Genomic DNA, 26,345 nt, shown 5'->3' with positions numbered 1-26,345 from the left:
TGTTTAAGAACATTTCACTAGATGGCCCAAAAGCCATAAAATATTTCCACAACCAAAAAGAAGGTCATACTAGTTTAAAAAAAAAAAAAAAATTGGCTTAGTAAGGAAGTAAAGGCAGCTATAAAAATTACATTATATATTATATATATAAACAAATTGAAGAAAGAGAAGTTGATAATTAATATAAAACAGACATTAGGACTTGCAGAAAATTGATAAAGGAAGCAAAAGGACAGAATCATAGAGTTGGAAGGGACCTCAGGAGGTCATCTAGTCCAATCCCCTGCTCAAAGCAGGACAAACCTCAGCTAAATAATCCTAGCGAGGGTTTTGTCAAGACAGAAGGAGAAATCTATGGCCAATAGAGTTAAGGACAAGCAATAGCAACTTTTAAGTATATTAGGAACAAAAAGAATCCTAACAATATTTTTGATCCACTACTAGATGGAAATTGTAGAATTGTCAATAATAATGCAGAAAAGGCAAAAGTGTTCAATAAATATTTCTATTCTATATTTCAGGGGGAATCAAATGAGGTATTCATATTATGATGATGATAATGAAATTTTTCATTCTAATAGTAACTCAGGAGGATGTTAAACAGCAGCTACTGAAGTTAGAACATTTTTCAATCAGCAGATCTGATAACTTGCATCGAAGAGCTTTAAAGAGCTGGCCATGGAACTCACTGGACCATTAAAGTTGATTTTCAATAACTCTTGGAACACTGGGGAAGTTCCAGAGGATGGGAAGAAAGCTAGTGCGCCAATATTTAAAAGGGGTAAATGGGACAATGCACGTAATTATAGGCATATGAGCTTGACAACAATCCCAGGCAAAATAATGGAATGGCTGATTCTGGACTCAGAGAATTTAAGGAGGGTAATATAATTAATTCCAATCAACATATCTTTATGGAAAAAAGATCCTATCAAACAAATTTGGTTTTGTTTTTTACTGAGATTACAAATTTGGTTGACAAAAGTCAGAGTCATTAACACTTCTGTAAGGCATTTGACTTGGTACGCCACAGAATCTTAATTAAAAAACCAAAATGATACAAATTTAACACTGCACACATTAAATGGATTAAAACTAGCTATCCGATGGATCTCACAATGCGGGTGAGGTAATACCTTTTATTGGACCAATATATATTGGAGAGAGAGAAGCTTTCGAGCTGCAATGTAACTGTAAATGAGGAATCATCATTGAGCAAGGTGTGTTTCTAGTGGGTTCCTGCAATGGGGTTCTTGGCCCTATGCAATTTAACATTCTTTTTAATGACCTGGAAGAAAACATAAAATCATCACTGATAAAATACCTACATTGGGAATCAAAGATTGATAATGGGGGCTCTTCAATCTAGCAGAGAAAGGTATAAAAAGATCCAATGTCTGAAACTGAAGCTAGACAAATTCAGACTGGAAATAAATTCAGATTGCAAATTTTTAGCAGTCAGGGTAATTAATTAGCAGAACAACTTACAAAGGATTGTGGTGGATTCTTTATCACTGGCAACTTTTAAATCAAGATTGGATGTTTTCCTAAAACATATCCTCTAATTCAAACAGAAATTTATTCAGAGAAGTTCTATTGCCTGTGTTATGCAGGAGGTCGGACTAGATCATCACAGTGGTCCCTTCTGGCTGCATAATCAATTAATCCTTATTTTTAAAAGGGCTACACCATTCCCTCCCATGTCCAAGTCTCAACACATCTCTTCCTCTGTCTCGAACTCCATCCAATCTTCTATTTTTACTACTCTGTCTCCTCCTCCTCAGTCAATTTTGGACCTTTTTTAGACCACCCCTTATGTTTGGAATAGCCTCTATCTTCCTGTATGCCAAGCAATCTCCTCTCCTCCTTCAGATTTGTCCTTAAACTCACTAATTTAATTTAGCCTTCCAATGCTTCTCTCTTTTTTGGTGCCGTAAGCATCTTAATTTATCCTCCACACTTCTTTTTTTTTGCCCCCTATATCCCTGACAAATTCACACTATGGGCTACAGGAAGCATTGTGAAGCAAGGATTGTTTTATCCTTTTGAATGGGAACCACAAGTAATAAGTGGGAGGGCCCAAAGAGGAGGACTAGGTTCTTTAAATGACAGGCTAGTGTTTTTAGCTCAGGGGAGCAAATAAGAGAAAGCCATCAATCCCAGATTAAGTAAGGCACTTAAATCGGGGCGTTGAGGGAGTAGAGAGGATGAGAACTGTTGATGATTGAGTGAGCTGCACAGGACTGTGCAGTGCCTTGCTCCCAAATGACACACAGCCAGTTGAGCACTTCAAGGATCTTAACTTCCTGCTGTTGACCTACCCTTGGAAGGAGAGAGGGAAAGGAAGAATAGTTCTGACTTGACCATGAAGGAAGACAGTCCAGATTCTCTTGGAGGCATAAGATACGCTGCACACTGTTCCCTTGTTGCAGCTCTCACGTCACACATACAGAGACGAAGAGAAACATTCCAATTATCACTTCCTAGCACAAATCCCAGTTTACACATTCCTGGGAGATTGTTTCTTTTTGCTCTTCTGCAGACTATACAGCCTATTTCCTATTGTAGCTCATACTAACACAAAACTAAGCAAAAAAATCACAAGTTAAAAATACTGGCTGAGGTGTCATTGGCAAAACCACTGGGACAAGAAAACTAAGAAGGGACACATTTTGCCAAGTGCCAGTGATACAGACTTACTACTCTGCCAACTGTAAATCCTCACTGTATAATAAAACAGGAGCAGGTTATTGCACTGCATTACTTTTCTATGGACATGAACAACATTTATAGGGAATATTTCATAATCTTTTAAAGAAAAAGCATCTACAAAAGATTCACTGAGTTGAATGTTAATCCCAGACCAACTGGCTTTAATTAAAAAAAATACATTTTACTATACCTATCGTCATACAAAAGGGAACTTACAGAGGAACGGTAAAGTCCAAAACCAAAGTCAATTCAGAACTAGAAAGCCAATCTGGCCTTCTGTTACTTCCTGACATGCCAGGAAACAACATTAGGGTCTTCAACACCATTTTATATTGAAACAGTACAGCATATCAAGGTCTTAAAAAGTTCAGTTGAACAAGTAGAAAGGATGCGTGGGCGAGCAGGCTGAACATGGGGCCAGGGAGCTGCTAGCTCCTTCTCTCTATGGAAAGGTTGAGAAGAGGAGCAAAGTAGCCCAGGAGTCACTGAGGTTTTTTTAGTTGAGGAGTGGAAGGACGAGGAGTAGGAGCAACGTAAGTGTCACCTCTTGTCTTTTAAGAGCAGGGTAGGAAGGAGCAGAGTGGCCACAGCTCTTATATCTTTTCTGGTGGGGGTGAGTAGCAGGGAACAGACTAGACCCTACAGAGGAGACATCTGGTATGCCAAGGGTTTCTATGAGCCCAGGAGAGTGGCAAGCCCCAGGAGAGCCCAGCAGAGGCTATGGTGACCAGAATGCATTAACTGGTGGGGAGGAGGTAAGCACAGAATTCAGTAAGTAGCGTGCACAATTGGGAGGAAGCAGAGAGAGAGGGCAAGAACTGATTCAAGTGGGGTGGAAGCACTGTTGATTGGTGAAAGAGAGAAGATGTGACCGTTTAAGTTATGTAGTTGTGTACTGGGGGCTATGGCCTTAAAGATAGTGGTAGCACAAGTACCTCCCCCCTGACCTAGTAAGAGTCAAAGAGCTTTTCAGGCCCTGAGCGCAGCATATGCCATTACATACTTACTGAATGAGTGTCATACACCAGAGCAAAAAGATAGGTCTCCTCACCATCTCTAGTCTACATTTAGCTGTACAGCTCATTCCCTTGTTAAAATTAAAAGGTTTAATAGAGGTGAAGTGTTCACAGTATGTTCCTGAAACCCCATTAAAGAGGTACATTGGAACTGGCAATAAGCAACTTGGGTGTGGCAGGTTTACTGGGGAATTCTTTAATCTCAATTAAGAGCTTCTCACATCACTAAAAGCAGTAAAATACTCTTCTTCTTTAAAAGACTTCTAGTCCCTCTAGAGAAACCCTCTAGAGTGGTTCTCAACCTTTCCAGACCACTGTACACCTTTCAGGAGTCTGATTTGTCTTGCATACCCCAACTTTCACTTCACTTAAGACTTACTTGCTTACAAAATCAGACATAAAAATACAAGTGTCACAGCACACTAGGACTGAAAAACTGCTTACTTTCTCATTTTGTCTGTATGAAATTTTAGTGTGTACTGACTTTGCTAGTGCTTTTTATGTAACCTGTTTTTGATGTACCCCCTGGAAGACCTCTGCATACCCCCAGGTGTATGCGTACTCCTGGTTGAGAACCACTGGCAGTAGAGGATCACTGCAACAGCAAGCACTCAGCACCCAGTTCACAAAACCAACAGGTCAAAAAAAGAATGAAAAGGTGTGTGACCCATGAAGAGTAGCAAAGCTAATACTTCAAAGAAATCTGTGAGCCCTTTCCAATTCCTCACTTGTGTGGGGAGAGGGAGAGAGGGAAGAGTGAGAATTAGAGAAGCATTTACAAAGCTTTTCAGAAAGGTTCACATAACCTCCTGCCTCTCAACTACTGAAATGTACAGAATGCCAAAATTAAAAAAAAGTGGTAGCTGTCAAAAGAACAGATGTTTCCCAGTTTTCTCTACAAGAGTTTTATGTGACGCACCCTGCTACCACCTGGCTATATACCATTGCACTGGAGTGCTACTAGTATTTATTAACATTTGCCACACTTGAGAAATAAGAGGAAAAAACTCTTACTGTGACAGATATTTTAATTAAAACATGCTGTTTACAACAACAGTCCAGAACTTCAATATTGATTTCAAGGTGCACCTTTTATTCTTATCCTCTGTTCACAAATGTCTTAGGTTTCCACAGGCTCACGCAATAAGGGCATTAGCAATCTACTCCAAAACAGACATCACTGATTTTAAGCAGCAAAACACACTACACAACTCCACTCTACTCTGCTATATGTTTATTTACCTTCAGTGCTAGAATGCTGGTTTTATCAACTATGCTAATCTTTCTCCAAAAGAAAACATTAGACATTCTGCACACACAATACATGCACTCCTATCAAAATCTTAACATACTGTTGCACCTTCTTGATCTTAGCAGCTAGTCAAATTTCAGTGCCCTGAAGATGTTCCAGATGGAAGTACAAATGTTGGAGAGTTGGATATTTTCTCTGATGCAATCTTCTTTATTTATAAGGAACATAAAAACTCCTGTTTCTCCAAATGCAGGAGGGACCAAGAACAAAAGGGGCAGTTTCATCACTTACAGCCCCAACCCTCTTTAGCTAACAGCAGACCCAAAAGCTCTCTCTCTAGCTTTTTCCAGGGTCTCACTGCACTTACAAGCTATTGCTGGGCCTTCTTCTTGAGTCAGTCTCTCAGTTTCTGTTCCTTTCTCCACATATACATGCGCGCACGCCACTACTCAGTCAAACCCCTCTGCCCAATCAATCGGCCCAAAAACTCCTAAACCTGTTCACAATCCCCTTTGTTTTAGCTGAGCTGCTGGGATTTAATTTATCCTGACACTTACATTAATTGAAAGGTGTGTTAATACCCAATCTCAACAAGGTTTTAATTCAATCCATAACAAGGTTTCAAGCAGCTAATAGCAATAGAAAGGAATACCCTTTGGAATAAAAAAAATGAAAGTAACAATTTACTGTCATGCCATTCACTAATGCTGCAATCACTCCCCATTCTACAACTGCCTCTTGTCAAGATAATGTTGATTTCATTTTCATAATATTAATCCTGTATTTCTACCATTTATTACTCGTCGCAAGTATAATTAGAACCAAGTGCTCTCACGGAGCTATTTAATGAACCAGTCTCTTGGCCATTCCCGTACAGCAAACAATTGATTTTGGTAAATTAAAAATTACATTTTTACCCCCACCACATTGGGGAACTGAAAGTCAAAGAGCTGATCACTGCTTAATATTTTGTCAATCCTTATCCTGAGAGGTTGACCGAAGCCAATGCAGAGCCAAAGGTCTGGTGCGTCTCCAAATTGCTAGTGTAAAAGAAGCAGCTCCCCACAAATTATAAGACTAAAGAAACACTCACAGAGATGCAGCCACAGAGAGGGAAGGTTATAGGAGGGAGAAAACAGTGCTGCTGAACAAGGCTAGATGGGGCAACCTTAATATCTTCATAATTAAGGGGACAACATTTGTGGTGTGAAATAACAGCACATTTTCTTCGAGCATTTCAACATGAAACTGTGTTGACATTACAACATCATTACTGACATGAATAACTGATTATACCAAAGATATGAAGGGCCCTCTACTAATATACTCTGAATTTATATTATGGAGTTCAAATGCTGATTTCAAATATGGTTTATCAACGTGCAGAAAGAGGCATGAGCAATTGCACACTTAACTTGTATACTCAATTTACATGATTGTCCATACAATCAGTGTAACTGCAAACAAATTAAGCATATCATTACACACAGTTTCCACTTACTATTGTGCATATGTAATTTGAAAATTAACTCCCTTATGTTTCCTGTATGAGAAATCAAAAGCAGGAGTTATCATGACTTTCCAACTGAAGCAGACAATTAAGCCTCTGATAGAAAACAAAAACTGCTGCATTAGTTTATTACAATACCAAAGAACTCTGCCATTAGCCTAGCTCTTGAGAATTTTTGGTTGTATTGCAAACAACGGGATGGGGTATTTGGGAAATATTCATCTAAATGCACAAGAGAACTATGGATTATAGAGTTAGTCATTTTCAAACTCCCACAAACTCCCAATTGAACGGTAAAAATGTTGAGGTTTGGACAGAGATTATCCAGTTTTAATATTTCAATATTTGCTACTAAGACATCAAGATTAGACCCTTTTCTTCTAAAAATGTGTGATTAACTGCTCTGATTGAAGAGTGAAGTCCTCTCTCTCTTTAGGCATAAAATGCGTGTAGACACATGCAGAAAGTGCAAGCTTCACAACTCTACTTCATCAGTGCACAACAGCAGCTTAAACTTGGAGTGACCATGTCTATGGAGAAGAAAAGATTCAATCTATAGCTTCAATGATGAGACTGCCAACAAGGCTCCCATTAATGCCGGTTTGGTGGTGATTTTTGTGATATGAATGTTTGTTCACTAGTTGCCAGACTAGCCCAGCAACTCATTTTACAAATGTCACTGAAGAGCCATAACTACTTTTGGTCATTATTGAATTAAGATAGATTTTAACCATTAGCCTGGAGGTGAAAAAATTCACATCATTATCAATCCTCAGAGACATTCAGTACTCTAGTTTGACGTGTTTTCTTCCTAACACCAAGAGCCTGTCTTCATTTAAAGGGCCAGTTGAGTCGTTTGGATTTAGATCCCAGTCTAATTTACTAGCATAGGGCCTACTAAAATCTGCACACAGCTAGCACTCCATGATCACCTGTGCGTGTGCAATCAGTGACCAGAGAGAGCCAACCTTGCATAGTTTGATTACAAATGTGACCTACTATAAGAAGACTTACAAGAGTTATTTCAAGCTAGAGTAATTGTCACAAACTAACACTTAAGAACTCAGAAAGAGAACACTACCACCGTCTACTAGATTATCTAAATATCAACATACTGTACATAAAACATGAGTCAAAGTGTTGTTTCATTGCTATCCCTCCACTACACTTATTACACTGCTATGTTCCATTAATATTCCTGTGAAACGTCAAACATTTAGCACTCAAGCAGTTAAGATCTACACATTTATTTGAATTAAGAGCATTATTATGCAGTACTGTTTTTAATCTACATTTCTGTAGAAAACCAATTGTCTGTCTATGCCTGTTCTCCTAAAAGCATGATTTAATTCTCACTGTGCAGGTTATAAAGCAGCAGAAAAAAATGTGTTAAAATAAAACCACTACAACTAGCTCTTTTGCTCTCTGTGTATTTTAGAAATCAGTATAAGTAAAATATGGCTCAATTTAAATGTTCTTTAGTAGCATCTTGTCTGTAAAATTCCAACGTATTTGAGATCCTTTTATTTTAATAAAGTTTCATGACTCACTTGCTACGAAAGCTATGAGATTTAATTCAACATTCAAAGCATAATCCCAACTCCTTCTGATAAAACAATTATTTAAATACATAATAGATGAAAGCAGTGTCACTCTGCTGACACATACACTCCATAGAACCAAGGTAGAAAGAATAAAACCTCTGCAGAAACTGGCCTTTTCGATGAAAAGAGGTGATAATGTTCAGTCATTTTATTATATTTATCAGTGATCCCACCTAAAATTGGAAGAGAGAGGCTTTCCCCTCTTCCTTCCCAATTCCTCTCTTTCAAAGAGCTTTCCTTTTAGGCCTCCATGAGATCAAGCCCTACACAGCAAGAAAAAGAATGCCATCTCTTATTCCCAAACTCTAGTAGGAATTTTACTATGAGCTACAGAAAACTAAGATCACTAGCTGGCCAAATGGTGCTATGAAGAGACCTGGATTTAGGATTGCAGGAGATAATTTCCTTATCAGTTAACAGCCTTTGTATATGTGTATTTTGGGACCTGGGAAAGAATCCACCTGCGATCCTTTTAAATGTGGTCTAGAAATGCTTTCAATTTGCCCATGAAAATCTGATAAATTAGACATAGGCTAATATGGCTGTTGACTATATCTTAACTAATATGCATTCTGAATATTTATGGAAAACAAGCTTTCTATTTCAAGTTCTTCATGGATCGCTCACCCAGTGTAAAACACAAATCAAGAGATAAACACAAACAAGACCTCTCCAACCCTTACTCCTCCCTTCTCCAAATGCCTGAGACAGAAGTTGGCCTCTTGAAGAACCCACAGCTAACAGACCTGGCCTCTGAAGGACCAGGGATGGGAGTCAATTCCAAATGTGAGGGCTCCTGAGAGAAAACAAACTTTTCCCATTTACAAGGGAGCTCCAACTTTAGTGTCTCCACTGACCTCAACTGCAGCACTACAGCATGAGGAAAAAGAATCTCAGGTAACCTAGACTCAAGCTATTAGATAATGCACTATAGGACCAGAACAGGGAGATTTTGGCAGACCAATAAAATGCCTGGACCACTACCAATAACTGGACTATCGATTATCATGCTTATTGCCAAAAACAGCTATATCAGTAGGTCTTAGCAGGCTTCTGCGACAGCCTTAGCATATCTCAGAAGCCATGAAGGGAGGAGGTTGAGGGGGGAGCCTGACCCTCTGTCCTTACTAATAAAATCTCTGTTAAAATTGCTGAGGTATGTGTTTTGGAAAAACAGGAAGCTTATCTATATCTGCCCTTTGGGATACGTTGGTAGGGCTCTCAAGACATGCAGACTCTGCAAAAACATGGCCATCTAATTAATGGTTTGGGGAAACCTCTTGTTTAAACTTTGAAGTTGTTTGCTTAACACGTTTTTTTATTGACATGTTATTGTTACACAAACCCAATAAATAAGGAGAGAAAGTATGGGGGGGAAGGCGCGGCAGACTCTTCATGAACACAGTTTAGGATCCCCAATGGCAGTTGAAAAATAGGCCAATTGGAAGGCTGCTGCTGTACCACTCAAGAGCCATACCAAACTTCGGTAATTATTAAGGGTTGGGAGTGCTTTACTAATCTGTTGCGGACATATGTAAATGCTTGAGACTAAGTAAAGTATAGCTTTAAGTAAGAGCACTCTTGTGTTTTACTGCTTGTGCCAGCCATCTATCAGTCAGACGGCCATGTCTCCAATGATTTATTTCCTGACACCACCTCACACAGAGTAAAGTTACCAAGAGTTTGGGTTGAAAGAACCCCGGGTAGCAAACCTCATAAACAAACTAGGGAAATACAACCTAGATGAAGCTACTATAAAGTGGGTGCATAACTGGTTGGAAAACCATTCCCAGAGAGTAGTCTTCAGTGGTTCACAGTCAAGCTGGAAAGGCATATCAAATGGGGTCCCACAGGGATCAATTCTGGGTCCAGTTCAGTTCAATATCTACACCAGTGATTTAGATAATGGCATAGAGAGCACGTTTATAAAGTTTGTGGACAACACCAAGCTGGGAGGGGTTGCAAGTACTTTGGAGGATAGGATTAAAATTCAAAATGATCTGGACAAACTGGAGAAATGGTCTGAAGTAAATATGATGAAATTCAATAAGGATAAATGCAAAGTACTCCACTCCAAGGAACAATCAGTTGCACACATACAAAATGGGAAATGACTGCCTGCCTACAAAGGAGAGCTGCAGAAAGGGATGTGGCAGTCATAGTGGATCACAAGCTACATATGAGTCAACAGTGTAACACAGTTGCAAAAAGAAAAGAAAAAAGCAAACATCATTCTGGTTTTATTAGCAGGAGTGTTGTAAGCAAGACATAAGTAGTAATTCTTCCACTCTCCTCCACGTTCATTAGGCCTCAACTGGAATATTGTATCCAGTTCCAAGTGCCACATTTCAGGAAAGATGTGGACAAACTGGAGGAAGTCCAGAGAAGAGCAACAAAAATGATTAAAGGCCTAGAAAACATGATTTATGATGGAAGATTGAAAAAACTGGGTTTGTTTAATCTGGAGAAGAGAAGACTGGGGACATAACAGTTTTCAAGTTCATAAAAGGTTGTTACAAGGAAGAGGGAAAAAAATTGTTGTCTTTAACCTCTGAGAATAGGACAAGAAGCAATGGGCTTAAATTGCAGGAGCGGCGGTTTAGGTTGAACATTAGGAAAAACTTCCTAATTATCATGGTAGTTAAGCACTTGAATAAATTGCCTAGCGAGGCTGCGGAATCTCCGTCATTGGAGATTTTTAAGAGCAGATAAGAAACACCCTTCAGGGACAGTCTAGATAATACTTAGTCCTGCCCTTTTTTAGTTATTTTCCTAAAGAAAGGCTGATCTTCTCTGGTTGGTAATCATTAAAACATATTAATTTCCAACTAAGTATAGCCTTTACCCTAAATTGGTGCTTCTTTTTGCTAATCAGGATGATACGCTATATTTACATACATTTATTTAAACTATTATATAGCTTCACATATATTCAAATTCTTAATTTAGTATGCTTTTTGTCTTGGAAAATGGTGAATGGTTCATTTTATATTTTACTAGATTATTATTTTTTATTTGTGATTTGTGTCAAACTTTATTTGAAAGAAAACTAGAATTCAAATAAAAGGCACAAAAACAGCATTTTATCTTATTTTATTAGCCAAATAAAACTATCTTAAGTGTGTTGGATACATAAGAAAAAAGTTTATCAGATGTTTTGCATGTAAAACTAACTGATTTATTAAATAAAGGAAGTATTATCCATAGTTCATGAACTGAAATGATGATGCACATGGTGACAAGAAACACAGGTTTTAGAACTGGTAGATCTCATCCTCTCACACCTAGCTTTTATGCATGGATTAGATGAGGAACATAAGCTTTCTTGCTTTTTCAACTCCCAACCAGTTTCTCAACTCTGAATGAACTAGTCATTGAACTGAACTAGCTGAATAAACTGAAACGAAGGAAATGTTCTCTCTGCACTTGTAGAAGAGATTACTACTATCAAAAACTTATTTAGCACTTCAACAAAATCTGGTTCCAGGTGTCTAGTCAGTGACTTCCTCCAGTTCAGCGGTCTGACTTTCTTTAGAACTTCAGCAGCAAATGTATATCGCTTAATACTGTTTTTGTATTTAAATTTAAATTATTTTAATACATTTAGGCCTTAATATAAGTTGCCAATTTCAAACTGAATTTTAAATAAGTTTATTTTTTAAAAAATCAATCTAGATTTAATTCAAATTTTAAAAATCATCAATTTTTAGTTACCCTTGGGCAAGGCTTCACAAGATGATGCCAGCAGCCAAATATTGCTTTCCAATCTATCAAAGGCAGAAACAGAAGCTGTAGTGAAAAGGCGAGAACAAGTTCACAGTCTGATTGAGGAGAAGTTAGGGAAAGGACTGCCTACCATCTCACTCAATTGATTAACAAACACCACAATAGGTACCAAAGAGTCTGGTCCATGGCTGAAATGAACGTGGCTGCAACACGAAATTGAGAGAGTCGGAGGAGAGTATGCTACAGCAAGCAAAAAAAGGGAATGGATTTTCAGGAATCACTGAAGGACACAAAAGGATGAGAAGAGGTTATTTAGTGTAGTACGGGAGATATAACAATGGAATGAAATTAACAAACAGAGTGAATAGCAGGGAACACTTCTTAATAAGGAAATCTATTAGACTGTCAAATTGCCTCCCAAGAGAAGTAGGGGAAGCCCTATTACCTTCATTATTTAAATTTAGAATAATGAGAAATTAACTCTTCACAGACTAATTGAAAGTTGTGCCTTACATCACTGGAAAGGTAGTTTGTCCTGGATTAGCAGTAATTTCTCAGATTCCACCTACACCCAAATGTCGTCATAATCTGGTTATTCCAGATCACCCACCTCTTCAGAGGTATTACCACCACTAGTTCAGATATTAACATGCTACTCCTGGACTAGGTCTCAATTTTCATGATCTACTTAATGGATACAGAAATATAACAAATAGCTCTTTGCTCTGCTGTTTGGAATGAACCTGCTTTTAAGAAGGAAAATAGAAGCTGTACAGTATGTATTCTGTTTCCCTTATTGCTGTGTTTTACATGGATCCAAACATTTTAAATTAAGTGAAAGCTGCAAACATTATGTGGCTCTCAAGGAAACACACAATTTAGAACTATCAGATTAGCATATTGGGATCTGTTGTGGGGGCAGACACACATTAGTATCCTATATGCTATATTATATTGTTATTAGCACAGGTAGGATCTTCAAAAAATGAAGCAAAGACTTTGGGTGGGAGTTTCGTATGGGCTTACAAGTGACTTTTAAAAACAAATTCCATTGAAAGTCAATGGGACTTGGCGTCCTAAGTGACTTTGGCATTTTTGAAAATTCTGAATTCAGAATTCTTTCCCCCCAAACAAAATTGCCTCAAAAAAAAAAAATCAGGGAATTCAGTCTGCACCATTTACACCCAACTATATTGAGAACTCCCCTGCATATGGGCTCATACACATTGCTCTGAACCTATTATCAACAAGATCCCCTCTACAATGCTGGAATCTAAAAATTCCTTGGTACTTCTTGAAAAGAAAAGGGATAACCACAGCCTTCCAGGCATCATTAAAGCAGGTTCTTAAATCCAACAACTCGTGAGCTATTACTAAGTGTGTAACAGCTGCTGTATTTCCCTATACATTAACCACACCACCATCTCACAATACTTCACACAGAAAAGGTGTTCTATGCAATACCTGTCTGGTCTCTAGTTAAATAAAGTTACTTGCTTTTCTGGATATACCAGTAACCTTTAACGATCATTTTTGATGGGCTATCAGAGTTACTGGCAATAAGAACTGGTTCAGCTTTTTTACCCCCTGTTCACCTACAACTGTATACTTTGTTTTTAAAATATGTGCAAATTACCAGGACTGAGCTAAATGGAAGGGGATGACTGAATGTTTAATAAATGTCAATTTCTTTAATGAATCCTGAAGCACCTGCTAGATTTTAAGATTAATTTCTGGTACTTATTCACTACATCAAGTCATAGTAAGCATTGGTGATATCACAATTGGTTGCTGGGGAAACGAATATCACAAGGTAGGAAAAAAGCAATAGAAGCAGAAGACATCTAAGAAAAACATACTCTAAATCTCAGTAACTATTTTTGGTAACAAAGGGAGATAAAGGAAATAGAAGACAAATGTAGTAGAAAGTGAGAGCCTGAGACATGAGGCCTAGGATAACAGGCCAGTATGAGACCTGAGCTAATGTAACAGTCAAACCCTGCTGTTATAAAGCAAAGTTAGCAGGCTGTGAACCTGCATAAAAGTTCACAGAAACTGGCAAGAACAGAGCTGGTATTGCAAAAAAAACCCCACATTTCTAAAGAAGCGCTAGGTACAGAATACTCAGCAAGCACATTCCAGAAAGCTGGTACCAGAACATCCCAATACCAGGAATGGTAAAAGCTCACCCTCAAAGATAACAAGGGCACACTGACTCCTCTCTAAGGCCAGGATGACAATCTGATGGATACAGATGTCTTAAAAATATGATAGATAGAGATATTTTGACAATATGATGGATAAAGATGTTGAGACAAAATAATAGAGATGTTTTGATCGGACCATCCTGTGCAAGGTAAAGGGTAGTATCTTACCACATCGGAGGGTGGTAGCTACACGTCAGAAGGGCAATATGCAACTTGTGGTCTCAGAGGAAGCATCTTTGTCTGGCAGAATAAAAAACGGAAAGTCCTGCCATTTTCTGAGCCGGTCCATTGTCACGGCCATGTAAGTGTATTAAGTGTACTTGTAGCACGTAAGGCAATTTTTACCTTGCTTTGTCGGCAATAAACCTGGCCTGGTGCCTTCATTACTGAAAAGGATCTCCGATCTTATTAGGTAATCCAACTGTGGTTTACTGTATCGGCTATCTGCACAGAGCTGGGACAGCATAAACACTGGGAGAACACATGCAGCCAACAACTGACAACAACAACAAACAGAATAGTTTCTAAATTAAATTGTCTAATATTTTAACTGTTCACTGTATATCCCTAAACCCCTACATTCTAGTAGGAAAAGCAACTACACACATATGAATGGCAGGTGTGTACAATGCATACCTGATCAAATTAATCAGATTCACAGAGACACCATCTATATGCTACAAAACAAAACATCACTGATCCCGAAATAAAGAAAAGCTCACTTGACACAAGTGACAAAGTTCAATGTAGATGCACCAACAATAAAAGTTCTCTGGCCTGTGTTATACAGGAGGTCAGACTAGATGATCACAATGTTTCCTTCTGGCCTTGAAATTTATGAATCTATGAATATTTATGGTTCAGAAAACTTAACTGCTCAAGTTGACAAGTCAAGATTTGCTCCTGTCTTCTTCAGTTAAAGAAACAGTATATAATATAAACAACAATTCTGCAGTTAAGTTCACACAAGGCCAGCCTTGCTCACATTGAGTTGCACCATACTCCATGAAAAGCTCCACTGAAAATAATGAGGCCTCTCAGAGAAGAAAAGGTGCCACTCAGCATAAGTAAGGATAGTAGATTCTGGCCCACAATGTTTAGTGACATTCACTGAGACTACAGTATACATCATTACATGATGAAACAGAGTTGGATTTGGAGTCACTCTTATTTGAGTACATACTATAAGTCAATGAGAATGCATTTCAGGAGCCTTGATCAGATCAGTCTCATTCCTGAACTCTGACAAGAGAGATTTGCAGGCAGGGGAGGAAAATAAATTAGAAGTTTCATAAAAGAACAGTAGTAAGTGAGGATCTAAGGAAAGGGATATGGTCATCATACACCTCAGTTCAGAAAATAAAACACATATGGCACGGTCTACTCTCTCATTCAAGATGCACAGGGGGCTTTCAACTGGGTCAAGCAGAGCTTTATTCTAGGCCAGATTCAGTTTGGGTTCTAATCTTATAGCCTGAATGCCAGTCCCACTATAACTTTGCCAAACCAAGATTTCAGCAGGTGACTCTGATAGATTTAAAAATGCCACCTGCTTTATTCGTCAGTCTGAAAATCAAAATCTGTGTGTTCCCTCTACCAGCTCTCCAGCAATTAACTGACATACTCTGTTCCAAGCGCTGTGTTCTCAAAAGAGAGGATGCCAGGGCACAAACATTTTGGTATGACAAGATGCTTACATAATTGGGTTTTTTATTTAGTGGCAACAATATGCTTAATTCTAGCTCTATTTAAAAATACAAGGGGGGGGGGGGAGCCAGGGTTAAAGAGAAAAAGGCAAAACAAAATTATTTTCAAACTTTTTGAAGGTTTGCCAGATAGCATTAAATATTAAAAATGGCCTTGCCCTTTCAGAGACTCTTTGGGGAATCACCACTTTGTCATTTTTCATATTTTGATGGACTCTTCATCTTTAATCATATGTGCTGAAACTAACTTCTGCTTTCATTAGAAAGCTAAAAACTATTTTCCAAAAGGACATTCAAATGCATTTATTATAAAAGTTCTTTTTTAAAAAAAGTATTAAATGTTGTGATCATGGAAGGTGCCCAATTGATAATACTAGACATTAAAAAGTCTTCTAGTTCAATCACAGACCTGGCATAGCATGGGCAGTAGTAATGCAAGCATTTCACATAGTGCTCTGCTAATACACAGCAACTCTGACTTGGAAAGAGCCTCTAATACAAAACAGTTCCAGTTCCACAGTCCAATAAGGCCTTTTCTTCTCTGCTAAGCCTAACCACAAGTGGGTGTAGTGAAAATGAAGTATATATACAAAAACCAAAATCTTAGACTACAACTACAGTGCTCCCTTTATATTACAATACGCTTGTTCAAATATAAAATGTCACAAAATTAGAAGTTTACAATGTATAGAATACCTTTAATCTGCCCACCCATTCTAGGCTAATATACTTTCATTCCACAACAACTTGGTGCTGTCACACTATATTTCTAATGTTAGAAGCTACACAAAATGTTTTATTAAAGAGAGAAAGTCAAGGCAGAGAGGCACAGAATTAAACATACCAGCTGTGTTTTGGTTTACAAAAGCATGAAAATCATGCTGCCCCTCTGCGCCTACTTGTGAGAAAACTAGGCAGGAAATGTACACGAATTTTGCCTGCAGGGGTTGTAGGAAGACAGGATTCTTGTATTTTTCATATCTTCTTTGCTCACAAGAACTGAGTGCACAGGCACAAGCAGCAAATTGCCAAGAGCTACCTGCATGATCATGAACTCATCACCACCTGTTTGTCATTAATGATAACCCGGTTGCCCAGTAGAGACCGGTGAAGTTTGTCTAACATACAGCCCTCTTTAGAAGAGCTGGTAAGAATTTTCAGGATCAGGAGAACAGTGAAGGTGTGTTTTGTTTATTTTTTAAGCAGCATTTGTACAGTAGGTTAAGATTTGGACAAGAAACAATCACCACATCCCCATAAATGACACAAATCTCACTTTGATACTGTACTATTTAAGTTTTGTCTCTAATTTGCGGTCTTTGCCCCACATATGTGCCTTTGCAGAATTACAACTGCCAGCATGTGACAAGAACCTAAATCTTCTCATTTCAAATGGCATTTGAGTTGCAAAAATGGGTTTACATAATTTATATCGTAGGCTATGCATTTATCATCAGATTTTTTTCATCACAGTAGTTATTAGGGTTCAGTGAAAAGTCTCCCCATAGCTTGGCAAAGATCAAAATTATGGCATACATGTACGAGCATGTTGCTAGGACACCATTATCAGATACTCTTATGGAGGGCAGATTCCACATCAAAATATCCCAATCACTTTTTAAAAGAAGGGGGAAAGGCTTCCAAGTACCAATGGTGAATACAAGTGATTATTTGATTTTGGCTACTGTGTCTCAGGAAGCAGAGATTAAGTGCTACAATGGATAGCAAGACCAGGAAGCTGCAGACAGCAAAAAGGAGTTTTCCTTCCTCCCACACAAGTTTATTTGTTTGTTTGTTTGTTTTTTAAAGTGACTTCTGGAACATCTGAGTTGGGATTTAAGAGAAGTATAATTCCATTTACCTAAAAATCTTCTTTGATATAAAGAACTCACAGATAAGGTGGGGATAAGAAAGATCAGAAAGGAAAAGGGATTCAAAACAGTGAAAAGTTACTCTCCACTCCTCAAACAGCCCAAATTAGGCAGGCATTTAGTTTGCATTTGTTTTCAAAGACAACTCTCATTCTCTCTCTCTGGTTCACAGGGCTGCAATCAGTAGCACCATCACATGGCTGTAGCAGTTTTTAATCTTTTTTATTTGGATAGCTTCATTGGTACATTTTACTTCCTAATTAGGTTTTTCATATAAAAGTGAAAGTTAAAACAGAAGCATATAAGCACTGCTGAATGACAAGCATATAAGCCTGTATTATTCATATAGCATCTTCCACCCCAAAGCGCTTCATGTATTTTACTAACTGTACACGTTATACAATGTATATATAAATGTTACTTATCTATCATTGAAGTAGTCACTTCCAAGATGAAACACGGGAAGTATTTAACAGCACACAGTGATACCACACAACAGTTTAGGGCAGGAAATAAAGAATAATGTATCCAATTGAAACTACGGATAATATCTGTTTTGTGCATTCAGAACAGAGTTTGGGCAGGACACGTGAATTAACAAACAGATTCTTAGTGGGCAACAGAATCATTAATAAGCACAGAGAGGTCAGGACAACATTTCTTTGTCTCTCATGTAAACTGGAACCTCCAGTATCTCAGATCTAGCTGAAGATGTACCAGGTCCAGAGGATAAAATGGGGCCATCATCTCCCCTCCTACTTTGCAATGCCCCCTGGACTCAGAACTGGGTAGAGGAGACATCCCCTCTAGGGACAGTAGGACCCATGCAGTGCCTCCCCTCCCACCAGCCAACTGGTCTTTGGGGGGAAAACTGCAGAGAGGAGCCAGCCAGAAGCTAAAGTAGGCAAAGCAGATACAGAATGAGTTCAAGCAAGGACAGAAGATAATATTTTCTACAGTTCTGACTGGACTTGGTCTTACCTGAGCTGGTTGGATGTTTGCTCCAACCTCCTCCCACCCAGTCTCTTCACCTCAACCTCACTCCACCCCTATGCCCCTTCTTCTCACTAGCTCTGTCCCAGGCACCCTTCCTGTTTAGCTAATACCCTAACACCCTCTCCCTTCCAAAAAACACTGTGAAACTAACATGATTGCTGCCATGATAATTCTCCGTGTACCTTATATCCCTTTACACTACCCTTTGTCTATCTTGTCTATTTAAACTATACATTATTCAGGGCAGGGACTGTACTACACTGAACAGTTGGGGCCCCAATCTTGGTTCGTCCCTAGGCCCTGCTGTAATGAACATGTTTAATTATAAGTCAACATTCCCAGAGATTTGAAGTGTCAGGGGTCTTTTGGGGAGGGAGTGGGGGGATGATTATTAAATAAGAATGACATCACAATTATGGAACATTCTGACATCACAATTGTATTATCAAAGCAACAAGAAAACCAAAAATAAAAAACCCTATTAGGTTCCATCTAGTCCATCTCTACAGGTCCAATGCAGAATTACTTCCTACAACCCATTTTCCAAGATTACAATAATAATTCACTGAAAATGTTGGTTTTTTTAATTTGTCCATAACACACAGACACACAAGGGTGGTATATTTCCAAGATTTCAGAAATTCTATAGCTCAGAGCCACTTCTAACAGTAGATCAAGTACATACTCTTTTCCCTCCCACATTTATGGATTTATATTTAATGAGAAAAGTTTAGCTGAGGCAACCAAGCCACAGAGGATTGTATGGGCCTGACAGAAAGCTTTGCCTTTTAGTCATAAGACTTAGTACAGCATCAGCTTAATGGTCAATAGATATTTGGTCAGGGGACACTATCTTGCCTGGCAAGTAAACGTGCCTCAGGATCAAACAGGTATTTTTCCATCTCTAAAATACTATGATCCTAATACTGTTCTGGTAAGAATGCATTACTCATATATTCCATACAACATTCCCAAGAAGAACTAAACAACCCCCTACAGGACAAGTTCACAGAACATAATGTCTGCATTTACTGCACCTTCTGCCCACACCATTAACCTGACCCAGAGAGCTCTGTATTAAGACGCCACTATCTTGTCAGGAGAGCACAAGTTTTAAAGAAGCTCAATGCAGCTATTTAAAATGCATATAATTAGGAACTCTAACCAGCATTTATAATCTGTTAATATGTTCACTTCCACTGTAGTCATGCAACAAGTGCATGGGACAAAGACAAACCTGATTACTAGAAACAAACACCTAATGATGCATTTGAGGGCATGCTGCACACCCTGGACTAAAACCAGAGCCTCCTTGTATCCTTCTCCCTCATCCCCCCCAAAAAAATCCTCTGCCCCAGAGCATTACCCGGTCCTTCATCCTCCAGCTCTGGGCCAGAGACTTGGAGCCCTCAATCTTCTCACAGTGCCGCTTCTTCATGAAGGCCAGAGGCAAGTTCCAGTCAGTCAGGTCTGAATCATCCTCCTCCCCGAGCCCCAGGAGAGGCGACTGCAGCATCTCAGACTCCATCAGGGGAGAAGGGTGACAGGCCACAAGTGCTCGGCAATCTCCACCCCAGCACCCGCTGGGGAGAGGAAGGGGCCTGTGGGGTCCCTATCCCAGGAGGGGCTCGGAAAGGCAGAAGGGGATGTTCTGGGGCGGCTCGGAGTGTCCCTTTCCCACCTGCAGGGGGGAATAGCGGGGTCCTGCCCCAGGTGCGTCTGCAGGGGCGCTCAGAGCCAGCGAGTCTCCGCCTCGGGGCCGTCCGCAGACAGCAGCCCCGGCCGGACTCTGAGGAAGGCGGCTTCTCCTCGGCCCCGGGGAGGGCTGAGGTGTCGCTAAGCTCTCGGGGGCTTCGGGCCTCCCGTCACGCCTCTAGCCCCGCGGGCCCTGCATGCTCCCCGGCTGCTGCGGCGGGAGCCGGGCTCGGCCCATCGAGCCTCCCCCCGCCCCCGGCTCCTTCTCGCGCACACACACGGGCCCCTGGCGGCTCGGCTGGCTACGGCCCCCGCGGGGGGGGATCGTCCTGCAGCGCCGGAGAGTGAAACTCCCCCTCAGTAGCATACCAAGGAGGCGGCCATATTGCTACAGCCCACAATGCACCGCGGGGACGGGCCGCCGCCTGAGACAAACCAGGCCGGCAGCGTTCGAGACCGCAACTACTGGGGAGGGAAAGGCGGGGGAGAAGGGGCTGGGGTTACCAGGGTTACCAGAGCATCCTCTCAGCCTGCTCCGGGTGTGTCACGGGCGCTCCCCCAGAATCTCAGCATCCCCACAGCACCCGCCAAAGACCCCACAAGCCCCTACTCTCCCCAAAATACCACCCAGCACCCTCAAAACACCCCAAATCAACACAGGATCCCCGCATACTACCCTACAACACCCCTGGTACACCCAAACAACCCAGGGCACCCCAAACTCCTCCCAAACTCTGAAGAGCCTCCAAACACCCCAGCCCCCCAAAATACTCAACACCCCACAGCAATCCCCAAATACCCTGACTACATTTAACGCCCCCCCCTCCCCCGCCCCCGGTTCCCTACAGCATCCCCAAAAACACAAAACATCCTGGTAAACCAAAATATCCTTTAATCCCAACAAATTCCCCCATAGCACCCTCCAAATTGCCCCAAACTCCTAGCAGCAGCCCCAAAACATTCCAAACTCCTCACTGCTCCATTCAAAATGTCCAAAACTGCAGACCCAATATCCGCCCTCCCTACAATAGTCTCCCAAACGCCTTTAAAATGCCCCAAAACACTACACAGAACCTCATAAAATGTCCACAGCACCCAAACATCTTCCTAGCACCCCAAAACTCTTAACAAGCCCCAAATTTCCCCAGAATCCCCAAAACATTGCATCAAGACTCCCCCCCCCCCCCCCCAAAAAAAAAAAAAAAAAAAAACCCTTCCAAAATGCCCACCCAGCAAAGCCCCAATGAGGACTTTAGCCTTAGGCCTTTTTATACAAGGCTTAATAAAGAAGGCATAATTTTAGCAAGCTTTAAATACAAAACATACAAAATATATACTACTATATTTAATAAGTTAAGGAAATGGGCCTCTACCATAGGATGACTCCTTTGCCCAGAGCATGAAGATAAACTGAAAATATGTATTATTAATCCTATATTTGTATTTCAGTAGCACCCAGGAGGCCCAGACATGGACCAGGGCTCCACTGTGCTAGGCACTGTACAGTTATAGAAGAAAAAGATGGTCCCTGCCCCAACAAGCGTACAGCTTAGAAAGCAGGCATGGGAGATACAGGTAAGAAAAGGTGGACAAGATTCAATACAGCAAACACAGAGAAATAAATATTTTTCAAATAGCTTTTTTATTGACTTCACTCTGTTGTGTTTCTAATATCTTTAACGTTTTACCCTTCTTCTCTACTAACACTGTCTCTTTCTGTTTCCAAGCATTGTTTTCCTGCTTTGTTTGGGCTGGAGCTCAACCTCACATAGCTGCTGCTTTACATATTTTAATTGTTTACTTGTACCACAAAATCTCTATCCTACCAAATCATCTTTGAGTACCAGGGTCCTGGACTTAGTTCAGCACAACTCTGAGAAGAGCATTAACATAACCAGCAATGTCTGGATGAAGAACATATGCCTATAGTGTTTGGAGAACAGAAGGTAGTGACAGGGATGTTCTTGTTATGTCTAAGGGCCAGATCAGTGATGTAGCTCCATTAACATCACTAAAGTTATTCTGATTTACACCAATAAGCCCTAAGTACCTCAAAGATCATGATAAAAATTTAGGAATGGATCCTATTTTTATGATGTTGCATCAGGACAACACATGGAGAACCCTGATTCTTTTTAACCCTTAGGTTATTCAGACATTTATAGCGGGACTTTTTCACAATAAAACCATCAACATTTAGAATTCTCTGGCTCAGAATCCATTTTACATAAATTCAAGGGGGAAAATGATCAATTTATCTGACACAAGTGGTACCCTGAAAGTGTATAAATGGGATTGATCAAGGTGATCCTTATTTACATTCCGCACAGAGGCAGAGTGTTCCCCCTCTCCTTGTGCCTCTCACATGTCTGGATTTTCATGCTGAAACCACAAGGCCCCTGAAGTTTTAGAAAAGAGGAAATTTGTGTGCAATTATTTTGGAATAAGCTATTCACAAAGCAGGAGGAAGGGGAGGTGTTATTCTATGCAGCTAAGACACTAGGCAGGAGATGAGGTGGGCTTTATATTCACAACACTTTTAGGTTAAAACTCTGCCAGACTTTAATTTTCTGCCTGAAGTTGTCAAATGGGCTGAGATTTGTTTATATATTTCAGGCTTTTGTAATACATTGTGGAGAATATTATGTAATTAAACAAATAAAAACTAGGGCTGTCAATTAATCGCAGTTAATGCATGCAATTAATGCAAACAAATTAACTAGTTTAATGCCAAATCAAACAAGTTTGTTTACATTTACGGGCAATAATGCTCCCCACTTCTTATTTATGTCACCTGAAAATGAGAACAGGTATTTGCACAACACTATTGTAGCCAATGTTGCAAAGTAGTTAAGTACCAGAGTTGCTAAACATTCATATGTCCCTTCATGCTTTGACTTGTCAGCACTGAAGTTCTACATTGTATTGTTTTTGAGTGCAATCATGTAAAAAATAAATGCTACATTTGTAAGGTGCACTTTCACAATGAAGAGATTACACCACCGTACTTGTATGAGATGAATTGAAAAGTACTATTTTTTTAATCTTTTTTACAGTGCAAATATTTGTAATAAAAATAAATATAAAGTGAGCACTACATACTTTGTATTCTGTGTTGTTATTGATATCAATATATTTGAAAATGTAGAAACACATCCAAAAATATTTATAATAAATTTAAAGTGGCATTCTATTATTGTTTGACAATGCGATTAAAACTGCAATTAATCGTGACTGTTTTTTAATCTCGTTATTAAAAAACTGTTTGACAGCCCTAATTAAAAGCCAAAAAAAGCAAATTTATGATGGTGCTTTTTGCTCCAGGGGAAACAAGTAAGATCCTGTGGTCCACTTTTGTTCGTAGGGAGGAAGTGAGGGAATGAAAGGGAAAACACAGACGTTCTGACAAACCCACCAATATATGTTTCAGGGCCTCTCAGTCACTTCTGCTAATTGTCTAACCATACTGTATTTTCAACTTGAGCCGCTTTGGGAGGAGCTGTTCAATATAATGCCCTCTGTGTTCCTCTGATGAAATGACTTCGCAGAACACAGAACAGACTAGCTCATCAATTACCACTGAGGCCTTAAAAGCAGGCACGCTCAAACCCACATAGTTTACATTCCTATCACTCAAAACTCACCACAAAACGGATCCTAGAGTAGGCCTTTCCGACCAGCTTGCACTGAAATATTATAAATTACGTTCCTAACAATCTTCAAATGAAGAGAGTTTTTAAAATGAAATCTGTCTGTGATTTTTAAGTCCTGGGGCCTGACTAGTTTTACACCAGCGTAACTCTGTTGAGCCCCTTTCTCCATTGCCCTGCACCACTACAACGTGAGTGAAAATCATTACTAATCTGATGTGACAGCATTTTACATCCACTTGCATCCGCTTTGCACTGATGCAAATGACTGTGCAAAATGCAGGGAAATGGAGAGGCTGGCTTATTGACTTCAATGGATTTACTCCTCATTCTCAAACAAACTGTGTTCAAAACTCAAAAGTTGCTCTAAATGGGGGTTTTCCAGCCCCATTCTTGAGAGTGTTTACCTTTGATGGCAATCTACTCAAACTGTACACGTATTTACATGTTAAATGCTTCTATATATAATTGGATTAATGAAACCACATTGCATTTGCCAAAGATTCTAGCTACATTTTTATGCATAAAATACAATTTTTAAAATATACCATGATGCTGCCAACAAATGTCTGGAAATCCCTGGAAAGCAATGTTCTTGGGATGGCTTTTTTGTGACTTTGACTTGTTAGCTGGGTGAGTTTATTTATTTGTATCTGATTATTTAGTGCTGATCAGTGATCACCATTACGCAATTATAAGTCTAATTAATTGTTATGGCATGCAAAGCTGTTAATAGGTGTTTTATTATCATTTAAATAATATAATAAATTAATTACCTCCTGTCATAATAAAATTATAAATGCTAGGGTAGCGTCCCCATGCATGCCAAGAACACCCAGGAAAATGAATACACCACAGGCAAAAGTCCGGGTGAACAGATGGGTTTTACACCAGGCCTTAAATTTTAGATTCTATCAGACTACCTGAGGGGGTTTATTGCAAAGTCAGTGACTCTCCATGGAGAACTCTCTGTTGTCCACTCCCAGCCATTCAAACCTAGGGACTGCTAGTGAGAATGCTTCGGCTCAACACAACTGCTAGATGGGCACAGGGAATGAGGCAGCTTCTCTCATGTCTAGCACCTCAGCCCTGCAAGGTTGGTCAAATTAGGATAATTTATTAGGGGTCGCACACTTTATTGCTTCTACAGGCCGACCTCATTGCACACACTACAAGCTCTTTGCTATTTCAAGGACATGCGCAAACCTCCTCCCCCATGCAAAGACTCTCTGTGCCCCACATTCCTCCCTCCTCTCTTTCCCAGGGTCCATCATAGTCCTCCACATGCCAGAGGCTCTGTGTGCCTCCCTTTCCCCCATGCCAGTGATTCTGCATGTCCCCTATTCCAGGGCCCCTCATTCCCACCTCTGCCCATACCAGGAGGCTCTGTGCACTTCCCTTCTCCCCCCGCCCCATTATTATTTCTCTTCTTTTCCCTTCCAGTTCTTCACTTTTCCCCAAAATCAGTAGGACTCTGCCCACCAATGCCTTATATAATCCTGAAATTTTGGAATTGATCAGATGTAGCATTTGAAAGTCGTCACATTACAAACAGACAGACATGTCCAAACAGAAATACCATCAGGTTGAGTGGAAGGCATCCCAAACTCAGCCAATTATTTGTCAAGTGCTCATGATGTTGAAATCAAAACCTGTTTATCACCTATGTGCTGATTGCTTGTCATCCTGCCTTGTGTTTCTCCCACATTAAATGACAGCGTGGAAGCAACCTTTCCTCTAGAAGCCCCCTACACTGGAGAATATAAACGATTTACCTACAGAGAGAGCCTGTAGTTTTAAAGATCTCCCAATAAGAGACAATTCAAAGGGATTCCTCTGTTACCTGTATCTATCACTTACTTTCAAACAATATTTTTGTATTGCCAGTCAACAAAAATAATACATTTTTTCCAGAGTTAAGACAGGAACATTTTGCCTTTGCAGCTTCATTCCTTCATGAACCTCTGTTTCTGGATTTTAATTTGTTATAATGTGGAAACTGTGCACATGCACTTTCTGTGTCTCACCTTTCTGTGCCTCAATTTCTCCTTTTGTAAAATGGGGGATAGTAACATCTCCTCACTTTATTGGGATGTTATGGTGATAAATATATGAATAGTTGTGAGACAATCACATATTATGGTGATGCGGCTAATTGAAAAGCCTATAAATAAATAATACACAAGCATACATGCATGCACACATTGATTTTTCCCATCTTGCTTTTAGTAGGGTTTAGCCTGCACTCATTCTCAATGTACAACAGAAGAAATCAGTTCAAGCTAGTCCCTGATAATCTGATGGGTGTCTTTGTCTGTTGAATTTGTCCCAGGTTCCCTCTAGGGAATTCTTCTGCAGTCTCACTCTGCTAGGTAATCAGGCTGTGCACTAGACAGCAAT

General features: G+C 39.9%; 1 protein-coding gene across 9 annotated transcripts in view; it reads right to left on the bottom strand.

Moving 5' to 3' along the window:
* RPTOR (regulatory associated protein of MTOR complex 1) overlaps positions 1-24,549 on the bottom strand; it is a 257,671-nt gene extending 233,122 nt beyond the window's left edge. For 6 of the 9 annotated variants that reach the window (XM_067547232.1, XM_067547233.1, XM_067547234.1 and 3 more), the window contains exon 1: positions 19,967-20,669. In XM_067547232.1, the coding sequence (XP_067403333.1) occupies positions 19,967-20,128 (162 nt within the window). In that variant the 5' untranslated portion in view covers positions 20,129-20,669. Of the gene's footprint in view, positions 1-5,088; positions 5,273-5,347; positions 5,471-19,966; positions 20,670-24,493 lie in introns of those variants that run through there. The other 3 variants (XM_067547239.1, XM_067547240.1, XM_067547241.1) reach the window with 3 other exon arrangements.
* Between the last annotated feature and the right edge of the window lie 1,796 nt (positions 24,550-26,345).

Source organism: Emydura macquarii, unplaced genomic scaffold (genome assembly GCF_026122565.2).
Source record: "Emydura macquarii macquarii isolate MOO-44397 ecotype Brisbane River unplaced genomic scaffold, CSIRO-AGI_Emac_v2 contig_1230, whole genome shotgun sequence".
Classification (NCBI taxonomy): domain Eukaryota; kingdom Metazoa; phylum Chordata; order Testudines; family Chelidae; genus Emydura; species Emydura macquarii.
The sequence above is the reverse complement of the archived record's forward strand: the minus strand, read 5'-3'. Positions and strand labels throughout refer to the sequence as shown.